The following is a 13,370-nucleotide window of genomic DNA, read 5'->3' as shown; positions in this document are numbered from 1 at the left end:
GTTCTTAGCCTGGCACCCCAAAGCTGCCAAGACTTTTGAGAGCTGGGCCACGGGTGCGGCTGAGCAGTGGCACAATACAAGAGAAGAATATACTTGTTGAAAGAAGGGAGCTGAAGGAGTTGCATTGTAATTATTTTTGCAAAGCAGCTGGATGAGCTGAATAGTCCTAAATTAATTTTGTTCTGAATACTAAGTTGTCTGAAAGGAGTAGGAGGAACCAATGGCTTGCAGTCTGTCTTTATTAGTGATGGGTTTTCAGTCCATCGTTGCTGACCCTATTGAAACCAGTAGCTCATCTTAAATGAATAAATGAAGGTGTCATGTATTAATGCATTTGTTCTGTTTTGCTGAAAAAAATAAAAAAAGAAACTGTACTTAGCAAAAAAAACCCCCAAAACAGTTGTGGTACTTCACCCCACCCTGCCCCATTCCTATAAACATTTATGTCTGTTACAGAATCTTGCAAAAATACTGCTTTAAGTTTTCCTCTAAGATTTTTGACACACATTAAAAATGATATTTCCTAGGGCTATTGAGGAATGGGGTTGTGATTCTACAGATATAAATGAATTACATTTTCCAAGAGTACTGTCGTCTTAGATCTGATACTTAATTCCTCCATGTATATTGTTTTCAATTTAGTTATTGAAGTCCAAATTTAATTATTTTATCCTTATCTTCCTTTTTCAAGTTGGAGAAGAATGTACTCTATATTTTAACTTCTAAGTGGCGTTTCTCTCTTGGCTTGAGATGTCACCATACATTTCAGTATTTCTGAATATTTTAGAATTTCCTCTTTGTAATCAACACTGTTGCCTCTGTTATTTATTCATATGCCAATGAGTACTGGTCCATTTTCTGACCATTCATTCTATTCATATCTTTATAGAATTAAAGAATATAAATTTCCTAACAAAACAGATATAGTTTTGATATCCACGAGTTAGAATTTGCTTGTTGTGCAAAATGATAATGCTGGTTTAGTACAAAGTGAATCCAAAATGCATGCCCTCTGTGTATTTTTAACTGGGCTGATGGTTACAATGTGTTTTCATTGTGCATTTCAGAATTGACAGATGGGACTGTTTACTCTGTCTACTCGTACTGATTTGCACGTGTAGGCTACAATAATACAAGCTGGTTTTGCATTCTTGAACTTGCTAGTTGATGCCAGCATCAGCAATGCAGTTTTTCTACTACTGCTGGATTTGTATTGGATGCATAATAAATCAACCAAAAGAGTGTGTAAAGATTTTGCATTAAAATAATGCATAATATTTGAAGCATAATCCTTTGTATAGACTTCTTTCACACTTTGTTTTGTATGTGTCTCCTTAGGATGGATCAGATCTCAGTGCCAGCCAGCGAGCATATGCTCCAGAACAGTTAAAAAAGCAAGAAAATCTTAAAATTGATTATCAGTACTACCTCTCACAGCAAATACATCCAGTAGTTGCTAGAATATGTGTGCCTATAGAGGGAATTGATTCTGTTCTTATTGCAACATGGTTAGGTAAGTATTCTAAATTCAGTTTATTTGAAGAATTTCAAGATCCAAAGTGAGAGGTTTTAATGTATGTTTCTCAACAGAAATGTTTCCCCAGATCAGTCTTTTTACATTGAACAATAGTTTGTATTATACAGTCTGTAGAAAGCAGTGTGGACTCTAAGTGTATTTATGACTTCTGCAGAATAGTATTTTTTTCAGAAGATGATCACTAACATGAATTTAATCTTACAATCCGTGTTCAGAGTTGCAAAATCTGCTTTTCAGAAATGACAATACTATTGCATGTCTTTGAGATTTCTTAAGTTACTAAAGGAGTTCTGGAGTATGCATTTGAATGAATATTTTTCTAGAGAAAATGCTGGCATATCTGGCATCTTCCCAGGGGAAAAACTAGTCATAATTACAATGAAAGAATACAAATTTTTACTAGGATGTAAGTGAAGACTTGATTGCTAGAACTGACTTAGTGGAAAATAGAAACATAAAATCTTAGTAACAGTTTTAACTGCTTCATATGGAGGAATTAAGTGGTCCCAAACCAAGAAGTGCTGTCAAAAAATATAACTAATGTTAGTGATCCATGAAATCAACAGTTTTAATTCAAATGAGCAACAGGGAATTGCTCTTGTTAGAGTTGTTTTTCCTTTTAAATGGATGTCTCATAATTAGAATTAGAGATTTTTCTGCCCAACTGTGATTGCCTCTTTCTTCTCTATTCCCTGGGCTTCTTACCTAGAAAGACTGAAAGGTTGAAAATTTGTTAACAGTTCTATTGGGTCTCTGTTCTTGAAAATGCTATGCTCTGTGTGTGTATTCCTTTTAGTGTTGTTTCGTCCCCAAAAGTGATTAACCAACAGACTTGACTGATGTATTTGATAAACAGAAATTTTGTGATTTGTAACTCACATGTAGTTCATTTTTTTCAATACTGTTGCTCAAGGACATGAAAAAGTTGTTAATTTTTCTGGCTGTGAAATTCTTGACCAGATTACTTTTTCTCTAGGAGAACTTTTTAGAGAGTTGCACTGTTTCAGTATAATAGTTTGTGCTATGTCTGTGTCTACAGGAAGTTCAGACCTGCAGAAACTACTTTCTTCAGAATATTTGAATGCTCAAAGGAAGAGTTAGTTGTCAGCATTTTGTGTTTAGGTAAAGGAGGCCAAGTTCCAGGATTTGGCCGATTAATCACCTGGTAGCCTCAGGACCTGTGTAACTGCATCTCTGTAGCTCCTTTAGTAACAGCTGAATAGCTTGGAGATTGTATTTAGAATATGTGCAAGAAAGGTGCCTTGCTGTTTCTCAGGAAGGAGGATGATAGCCATGAAGAACCATAATCTCCCAAGATAATCCTTGTAACATGCAGCTTTTTCCATCTCCATTTCTGAGTTGTTGAGAAGGGGTTGAAGACACAAATTCTGCTTTTTCTGAGTCAGCAAAGGTGTCACTTGGAGGCATTTGATGTTCCATGTGTCCTCAACAGCTCTCATGCTTTGAGGAGCTGTCAGCCCTGCTCCACACATGCAGGCTGACCGCACAAATCATCGTGTTTATTATGTGGCAAGGCCTTGGTATCCAACTTTCCCTTGATGTCAGAGTCGACTGTGTGGCATGCCTGACTGAAAAGGTCAAGCACTCTTGGTTAGGTTGAAGGGGTTTAAAATAGGCAGCAAACTTGTACTTCATTTAGGTAAAAGACAGGAATGATTTCTGAAACTAGTTTATTTTTATTGGCAAAGATTGTTAGTCTTGTAGAGTTAAGCTCAAATTCAGAGCTCTTATTCACGACAAGTTAGATTTTCAGAAAAGACTGGCTCCCTTCAGACACCTAAATTAACTACTCAGATCTTAAGAACTCTGTGCCACTTGATAGGCACAGAAGGTCTTGCCACTGTTTGCAAGTGCCTGTGCTGCTTTTTGCGCTGTAGTACGTTCCAGATGAAGATTTCTTTTATGGTCTGTAATAGCATCGTGCAGCTGAACGTTTATTAATAGTCCACAATTGTCAGTCTGAAAACCTGTATGTATCTATTACAGTCTTAGATCTGAAGTGTGTTCAGTTTGACCTTGCTGTACAGTCAAAATTTTATCACCTTCCCTAGCTTTGTTTTCTTGGGAAAGCTTAAATTGTGCTTGAGGGTAAAGTCAGGTCTCTTTCAAGACTTCTGATCTGCTTAGGTTTTCATACACAGCACTTGATCAGAGCTGTACATTAGTCATTGCAAGCTGAAGTTATCTTGGAGGGCTTTTTTAGTGGTACTGGAGGCATAGTCAAGTGGTTTTCTTTCATAAAAATCCAAAATCCATTGTAAGATACAAAAGAGTACAAGATACTTGAGTCCAGCTTGGTAAAACAAGCAAATATGGAAACTGTTTACTGGTCTGTGATGCTAAGTTGGGCTTTTTTACTTAGTATTTTCGTCATGATACACATCCAAATTCCCATTGGTTTTACCATCTTCTTGCAAAAAGGCACATTTTCTCATTCTGAAGGATACATAAGCATCATATCTATGGACCAAAACCCTGTTGCATTCTCACTATGTGTGTCTTCCTCTACTGATCAGATTTATTTTATTATGTACAATATGTATCTATATAGGGAGAGTGGTTGTAGAAAAAAGATCTTGGCTGCATGTTTAACAAAATCTGCAATATTGTGTGTTATTTATAAGGTGAATATATATGCTAGTTTGAGTAGATAAAATTGAACTCTGCTAGGGAAGCTTGGCTCACATCAAAGTCCTGAAAAGTTCTTTGTTCTGTCTATGCTCAAAGCAAGTAAATTTAAATTATATTAGGCACTGAAGAACAGGAGCAAATAATTCAACTTAAAAATTGCAGAGAACCCCTTAAATATCATATTTATTTGCTATGGAATCAAGTTGGAAACCACCTTTTGTTTTAGGGCATTGTAGGAGGTCTGCTGAACTTTGAGAGATGGGAGATCATTGTTCCTAAAAACAAGAACCTCCTTGGCATAGTCCTGCATCCATTTTTGAAGTTTCTGAGGAAATGGAGTGATAAGATGCGGATTGTCTCAGTTTGTAAAACTAAATAAAGTGTGCAATCTAATCAGTTACATGATTTAATAAATCTCATCTTCCTAAGTCTTGGAGACCTTACTTCATCCTTAAGATATTTAGCTTTTTAAACCAGAAGAACTGTATGGCACAGCAATTCTCTCACTGTATTTCAAATAAGGATTTTTTGTTAGTACATATGTACTGCTCCTTGTCTCAAAGAAAAGATGCATCTTATTTGTGTGTTGAAATAAACAGACATGGAAGCAGAGTTCTTTAACCATGGGACTTCTGTAGCTGTTGCTACAGAATATTGCTTGTTTCAAATGATGGAAGTGGATGACTGCAGTCCTGGACAGTGTCATGATGCTCTGAAAGAGGTGTGTTCTGCTGCCTTGCACAGGGACGTGCACGTTGGTGCTCTGCAGGTTGCTTGGCATTGGGCATACCTTAGGAAGGCTGGCTGACTTTAGGGAGTCATTGCTGGGTCCTGATGAGCCTTGTCATTAGGGCCACGTCCCAGTTCTGCTCCCTGCTTGGAGGTAGTGTCTATGTGTTGGCTTCTTCTTGTGAGGAGACCCACCAGCACCAAATATATTGGCTTGTTTAATTATGTTTTTTAAAAAAAATATTGTTAGAGAAGCGTTCAGGTGTCTTTAATACAGTGTGTAGCAGCTGCGCAGACTCCAGACAGAATCCAGGATGGATGCTCTCCTTGTAGCACGCAGAATTTACCTCAGGTTTTGACTTTGTTGTTGTTTTACTCACATTAGGGAGTGAAGTGAAAGGGCAGTGATGAAAATTAAGATTAAATTTGTGATGAAGCTTCATGACAATACAATAACTAGCCCTAAAGTGTGTGAAATCTGCTGTTTGTGGTCTGGCTGGGTGTTCTGAGATGCTCCAGACCTGCTCAGAACCTGAGAATCGTTAAAGCGCGTTGGGATGAATAAAACAAAGAGTGAAAATACGAATGAGTAAAAGCGACAACGCTAAGATGGATGAATGAAAGGAGCAATAGCGATGTGAGGGAACGGCCCGGCCGGGCGGGCGGCCCCGGCCCCGCGGGCCCCGCTGCAGTGCGCGGCGCCGGCCGCGGGGTGGCAGCACCGGCTGCCGATTCCCGCCTCCCGCGCGGGTCCCCGGGGAGCGGTGCGGGCGGAGCTGCCGCGGCGCCCCGCACCTGCGGCTGGAATGCGGCGGCCCGGGCACAGCCCCCGGGAACGGCCCGGGCACAGCCCCCGGGCACGGCCCCCAGGAGCGGACCCCGGGCGCAGCCCCCGCGGACAGCCCCCGGCCCCCTCACGGCTGCCCGGGGCCCCGTCGCCCCTGTGCCCGCGGGGGAAGGAAGGGCACAAGCGATCCGCAGAAATGTTGCTTTTAAATACCGCGTTTGGTAAAAACCTCTGACCGTTTTTTCAGGTTCTTGGGTGATCCGCTTTGCTTGCCAGTTAGTAATGGTTTTAATAATTGTATTAAATAATTCAGGAGCAAGTCCCCGAACTTAGTTGTATGAATTGGGTTGGTCACAGCGCACGTTTGTAATGCTGCGGTGCTTTGTCCTGCATCCAGCCTGGAGTTGTGGTGAGGTGATAAAGCTTACCTGCAGTGCAGGTAATTTAATGATAGCCCTGTCAGAGTAAGTCAAAGTTGATTTGTTTTTTATTTTTTCTTGATGTCATGAGGGGAAAAAAAAAAAAAAAGGAGTTCAAAGTTCACTGATTAGTCTCATCCTATTAATTTAAAAATTACCAAAACCAGATATTATTTTTTTTTTCCACCGCCCAATTAAATAGCCCCTGTTTTGTGTACCAAGTAAAATAATGTGACCAGTGTGACCTGGTCCGAGAGGATACAGGTTAGGCGCTGAAATGGATTAATTGAACCAACTAACTATTCCTGAAAGGAGATAATAAATAAAATAGTTCCCAATTCCACAAGATAATTAAGGTAGGCATGTTCTTTCAAAACCTGATTTGTAGTCCCTTTTATTTCACTGTGGCTGTTTGCACACCACAACTTAGATGTATGCTTGGTTCAGCACAATATTTTTTTTTGTTGTTTTTTCCAGCCAAAACAGCTAAGAATGTTCAGAGATAGGCGTGATTTAAATTCTCACAATCAATTTTTTTTTTCTGTTAAATTAACATAAAATGACCAATACTTGGTCACTGTTTTTGACTCAGTGTTGGAGAACTGCAGTTGTCTGAAACCAGAATTTGTCTCCTTTTATCTTTTAGTGAGCTACTTTGCTCCATATTTGCGTTTTGGGAAACAGCCACAGATTTCTAGCTGAACTGTAATGGTATCTGTATCAGAAAGTTGGAATGATGTTTTTTCATTCCACTTCTGGACTCAGAATAAACTGAGAATTTTTGTTTTCACCATTACTGATCCAACCTACTGCATACTTGATTTTTTGCAAAATCTGAATACTGAGCTCCAGTTCCCTTTCTAAACCTTTTATCTGCTGCCTGTGTGCTGCATGTATGTTACCAACACTTCTATTAAAAAAAAAAACAAAACCAAGAAAAACCAGCCAGGAAAAACCCTTACAGTCTTTTTTAGGGGGATACCATGTGTGTTAAAGTGTAAAATGTGCTATTAGCAGTGTATTTTGCTTTTACTTTTTTTCTTTAAATGAATAGTGGAGAACTGCATTAAAAGTTTAGAAACCTCCTGGATGTGAATTGTTACCTTTCTGCATTAACTTTTTTTTTCTCTTGGCAAAATTGGGAAGATTGAATAAATTTTAGTGAAACCCATATTCTATCAAGAATCAAATAAACTTATTTGGCAATGGAATTTTTCCTTGTGCTTGAATTTGTTTTAAGACTGCAACATAAAAATTCACAATAGTGGTATTAAAGTCAGACATATAAAATCTTTTATGTAAAGACAATCTGTATCTGCCTGTATAACACAACTGTTACAAGTGCAATAATATTTGTGTAGTTTAACTGAATATTGCTCCTAACCATTGTCTTCAAGTGTCACAGTACAGTTATAATAAGGTGAAGCTTCACTTTCTATTTGTAATCTTTGTTCCATTTCTTATAGGAATTATTAAATTTTTTAACTGTACAGGATATGGTTTAATACATGGTAATCTGTTACTTGGCTTAATGTCTGTTAAAAATATTTTTAAAGTGCTTCTCTGCTCTTTTTATTTTACTGCTAAAGTGAGCCACAGTTTTCTGAAGGTTTTCTCCTAAGTGCTCATTCGATTAAGTTTTTTTTTGAACATGTGTTTTTTCCTAAAGTTAACAAAAAACCCCTGTAAATGAGATGCATGGACTTTTAAAATGTTGCACATGACAAAGGATGACAGAACTTGAGGATTTTATTAAGTTTACTTTGGCAGTCTTATTCCTAGAACAGTGAACTTCGTGCTTGCTTGCTTATTTACTTATTTGTGGTTGAATCAGTATTTCTGGGATCTCTTTTGTGTATTTATTTGTTTAAAATCTTGAGTTCTGGCAATCAAAAATAAAGCACTTTGTCTCCTGCGCTGCGGTTTTAAATGCTGCTGCTGAATTTTAACCACTGCATTAGATTGAAACCTCCATGCTGTTAACCACTGAGCCAAAATGAAATCGACCACTGCATTGAAATCAGAGTTGGCAGTTGTGTACGGACTTGAAGGAGTTGGTAATAGCAGTGCACCCGCGTTTCTTTAATGGGGTTTTTATTCCCTGTTTTTGGTATTAATGGTGCCATTTTGATTTAAAGACTGTTTCTTAATAATGATGCACATTTTTATTGAAATATTTTCAATGTAACTTAAGGAAATAACAATAAAGCTATCCTTTAGGAGTGGTTTCTTCAGAAACAAAATGTTCTCTTGCATACTCCCATGATAATGCAGCATGCTTGTTTTATTTATAAAGCAATCTTGCGTAAGAAGATAAGTAAGATCATTTCTTCATGTCTCGTGAACCTTTATTCATGGTTAAAAATTGTGGAATGTATTTATGTTTTATAGAGGAAGTTTTGCTAAGGAGAGATTTTCAGCTTCTGAATTTACATTTTGTAACTTTCTTTTGAATCTGCTTCACCAAGCATATGAAAAATAAGCCTGCTTGCATGGTTGACCTCTTAGTCTTTTGAAATTTTTGTTTCTTATTAATAGGACTGGATCCCTCCCAATTCAGAGTCCATCAGCATTACCATAAAGATGAGAATGATGCCTTGGTTGGTGGCCCAGCTCAGCTCACTGATGAGGAGAAATATAGGGATTGTGAAAGATTCAAGTTTTGCTGCCTCAAATGCGGAACAGAAAATATTTATGACAATGTCTTTGATGGTTCGGTTAGTTGGTTTTTTTGTTTGTTTCCTTTCTGCTCATTGGTGAGAGAGAAAAATGCTTGTAGAGAGAACAGCTTTTCAGATAGGATTCAAATGATGTAGGAGAAGATACCATATTGTTTCAGGCCTGCTATTTATAGCTTTGGAGCAGATAATTGCTGATAGGATAGTGCTGAAATATTTTTCCCATTTTTGCATTTCAGCTGCGTCGTCTCACGGAACATGTGAGATTATCTGGCTTCATTAATCTGTTTGCCCACAGTCGTGAATGATTGTTGCTGTTACTTTTTAAAGGAATCCTTATCTTAACACCTTAGTAACTTCTAGTTCTCTATTGAATATAACTTTTGTATAGTAGTGGCAGTTTCTTATCCTAAATCATATTAATTGGAACAAAGTGCTTTTTAAACTTTTGTTTATCTTGCAGCATCCCACCTCCCTTCTTGAGAGTAAGGTTTTTCTATCTTATCTTTCCTTCTGTCTCTGTGAATTGAATAAAAAGTCATAGGGTACATTCTTGTTGAAAAGTTCTGCCAAAAAATGTATCTCTGACCTTGGATCACAACTTGAAGTGGGGCCAAGTATTTAACTCTACAGCATGTTATGGATGTATTAGTCATCGGCAAATTAGCGAGCTTCAGAGTAGTGGAAACCTTGAAACTGAAAGCAAATAAATCTTTTATCTAAATTAAAAGTAATTATTTTAAGTTAATTTGGACAAACAGCAGATGTTTCGCATTTTTTGAATCAAAATAAAGTGGCCTTTGGAAGCATGTAAGAGGAAAAGAGACACAAATTGAGTGATACTTTGTGAATCCTTGACTTTTTTTTCATCGCAGCTGTAAATAAGACAGTTAATTGCCTGTAGACTTGACAAGTTGCAGATGGGCTAACTGGAGAGGAGTGGATGTCAAACTCCTTAAAAAAATATATCCCCACCACCAAGCCACAGAAGAAATCCTGAAACCAAGCCAAAAATCTCCTCTATTTCACCTGGAATTAATTAGTGTTGTGAGTGGGGGTTTAGCTAGGATGGCTCACAGCAGCTGAGTCTTACCTTGGAAGAAAGTTTTCTAAAAGCTGTGTGACTGTCCAGCCTACCAGACTGCTGTTACGTTAGTGAGAATTCCACAAACTTAATTTTAGCTGTTCATACAACACTTCCAGGTCCTGAAATTTTAATGTCAGGTGTTCAGAAGGATTTAAAAATAAGAGAATGAGATGGTGCAAAACTGTAAGAGCTGTTCTTTGAACTTGGAGAAAATAAAAGATGATAATGTGATTTTTCTTTATGCGGTTTGTTTCTACAACCGTGTTGGTAATTTCATAATTAGTATCTATGAGGTTGATTTCAAAGTTCTGATCAGTGGACTGAGGCTGAAGTTTGTCTCTGCTAAAACAATAAACCTGGATTTTTTGGCTGGAGATCGGGGACCATGATTTGTCCACAGATGATATTTTTTTTTATTCAACACCTCTTTTTGAATTATTAGCTTAGTGGTGTGTTCTCCAAAAGAGCTTTCCTTAAGAACAGAATGAAGATACCTCTGCCCTGCAGTTTTCCCATATGGGTGTGGCCAACCACGGTTGGAAGAAAGAAGGCCCAGATGTTATGGGCCTTGTAAGCCTGTTACTGTTAAAAATATATGTATTATGTCTAAACTTCTGTGGTAACTTCTGCTTCCACCCTCTGTCATAATGATGCTGTTTTTACTCCTGTGTTTTCAGGGGCGATTTATTGAACCCAGCTTGCAAAGGTGCAGCAAGAAAGAATGTGAAGAGCCTCCTTTCAGCTATGTGGTTCAAATGAACAACAAGTTACTGTTGGATATCAGACGCTACCTCAGGAAATACTACAGTGTAAGTATGCAGAATATACTCTGTTGTATGAAAGGAGTTTTTCAAGTAGTGCTGAGTTTTTTGTGTCATGTTACCCTTTTTTGGTATGGGGTAAGGTGCTAACATGCAGCATCAACCCCCAACTTTCTGAAGATAAAACAATCAGTGAATTAAAAAAATAAATTTAGAATGTTTGTTTTCTCAGTTCAAACTTAAGATAGTTAGATATATTATATTTACATTTTTTGTAACTGTGTGTGTCAGCATTATTACAGATGTAGTAGCTCTGTTTTCCAGATTTTTAGCCAGAGTGCATTATTTCAATGCTTTTAGGAAAATCTGTGAAGCCTATCAAATACGTAGATATCAGTTTCTCATGTAATTGAAATATGATTCTCTTGCTTCTACTCAAATTGATATATATTGTCTTACATTGTGAAAAGGAAGCCCAAATAGCTCTGTAGAAATTCTTTGAAGGACTATAAGAAGGGAAGTACTATGAATCTTTCTTAATAATGATTGGGAAGGGAAAAAATGAGGAGAAAGATGGGTAGTTAATAAAATTGATATAATTCTCTCTTTTTGAGGGATTGTGCAAGAAATCCAAAGTGCCAGTGGTAGTGGTTGGCTTTGTATGGCATTGTGGGGAAGAAAGGTGTAGTATTTAAAATTCCTATCTTCTCACTGTCCAACATTAGGACAAAATCCACCATGCTTTTTAACTTATATCAATGTGTTTTGTATTTCTAATGTGCTAGAAGCATCATATTTTATGAATTGGCATCTAGCTATTTTGGTCAAATTTGGTCAAATAGAGTATCTCATGCAATTGCCTGCCTTCTTGTTTTTATTGTCCAACATTGCCTGCAGGATGGACACACATTTTGAAGACATAACCTTTGCGTGCTCATAACTTTTGATACATCCAAAAAAGTAAATAGTTTTTGAAAATTTGGCCTGTCAATGATATACCTAATTTGTTGTGTGTTTTCCTAAGTATTACAGAATTCTTTTGCAAGCAGCAGCTAAGAATTATTACTGTGGTTTAATACTAAGTTTAAGTATGTTAAAGTGTACGTTCTGTGTTATCTTTCTTCTGTACTAGTTCTTAATGCAATTATAGGTGTTTTCTAAACACTCTTCTGAAAGCATTGTAATTTCTGAAGGTAAAAATACTTCTTTTGAAGATCTTTGCATCAAAGGAAATGCAAAAATTTCTAAGGCAATTAAAATTTAAGCATTATTTCCCAAGGTAGAGATAGATTGTTTCTTTCCATTGAAGTTAAAGATGACTTGGACAGGTGAAGTCACCAAAATGTGAGATCTCGTGTTACTTTATTGCAAAGTCCAGCTGTCTGCAAAATTATCATTATATTATAGTATTATTGAATAATGGGTCAAAGTAATATATTTACACTGACTCTTTTTGTATGAAAATTGGTTTTTAGATGTACATGCATTATGATAATAGACAGTGCCGCATGCTAAATAATTTTAAGCTTATGAAGTGTTTGAAAATGTGTGCAGAAGATATGCAATAGTAAATTAGTACATTTGAATGAAGAAAGATGCCTTTAAAGGCAGGAGAAATTCTTACTGCTGATAAGAGCAGAAAGTGATGCGATGCTTTGTGCTGTTCTGTTTTTATTTTTGTTGATTGTTTTGTCTTTTAAGACCAAGCTACCAAACCAAGAACTAAACTGTAATGTTTGAATATTGAACATTGCAATTTGCTTACATAAGTCTATTATGTATCTTGCTACATGGTATATTGGATAACTAAGATAATTAAAAAGTAAATTATTTGTCCATGTAAATAAAAGCGTCCTTTTTTTTTTTTAGCAGTGAGATTTTGCTTTTAAACTGGTTAACTATAATAAGATTTAAAACTAGTTTTTGACTGTGGCGTACATTCAGACTCTGGAAATGTGAAATTAATTTCCAGATTGTACATTTATTTTCTTTTTACAAAAGGGCTTTTCATGGAGTTGGGCAAGTAAACTTTTTGTCTTGGTAACTCCTAGAAAATCCTGTGCTGAGACTTTTAGTTTATTCCTTTCATCCAGTACTTGTAGTAGCTGTATAACAGCTGGAGTTGAAATTCATCAAATGGGTGTTTGCACTAATGTATATAATCCTATAAGCTATAAAGACACACCCAGAAGTATTATGGCAAAGAACTGTCTGAACAAAACATTTAATGAAACTTTCAGCCTCTTATTAAACAATCTCCTATTGTAGTAATTGCATCTGAAAGGCACAGAATTACTGATTTGTAAGGGTCAAATATATTGTCACTCCATTTTAAATTTTTTAAAATATTATTTTGTTTATATATTCTTCAAATGGCACATAACACAAAACATAAAATGTGAAAATGTGTTTTTTAACCTGTAAGTAATGAGCTACCTTTTATGAAGACAGCCTTATCAAGAGCCTTTCAGCCTGATCCAGAGCTCACTGAGATGAATAAGTGTACTTTTTTTTCACTGAGCTTTGAATCAGATTTTTTTTAAAGTGTTTAACTGTTCATGATATTGCTTGTTTTTTTTTTTTTCTTTAGACTATTGAAATGCTTTTTTATGTGGTTGTATAAATTTAGGGGCAGGGAGGAGTGCCATAAAATCTAAAAGTAGAAAATCTGCTTGCCCTTTTTGGCACATGAAACTGTGTTAAATAAAAAAATACAGCCA

At 36.7% G+C, this 13,370-nt stretch overlaps 1 protein-coding gene across 1 annotated transcript in view; it reads left to right on the top strand.

The window, feature by feature from the left end:
* Window positions 1-13,370, top strand: part of POLA1 (DNA polymerase alpha 1, catalytic subunit) — a 183,477-nt gene that overhangs the window by 74,470 nt on the left and 95,637 nt on the right. The window contains 3 exon segments of the mRNA XM_064407423.1: window positions 1,339-1,513; window positions 8,663-8,841; window positions 10,567-10,698. Coding sequence (XP_064263493.1) covers window positions 1,339-1,513; window positions 8,663-8,841; window positions 10,567-10,698 — 486 coding nt within the window.

The sequence above is a fragment of the Passer domesticus genome, chromosome 2, assembly GCF_036417665.1.
Source record: "Passer domesticus isolate bPasDom1 chromosome 2, bPasDom1.hap1, whole genome shotgun sequence".
Taxonomy (NCBI): domain Eukaryota; kingdom Metazoa; phylum Chordata; class Aves; order Passeriformes; family Passeridae; genus Passer; species Passer domesticus.
Note: the sequence above shows the minus strand (reverse complement) of the source record. Positions and strands in the feature narration are given on the sequence as shown.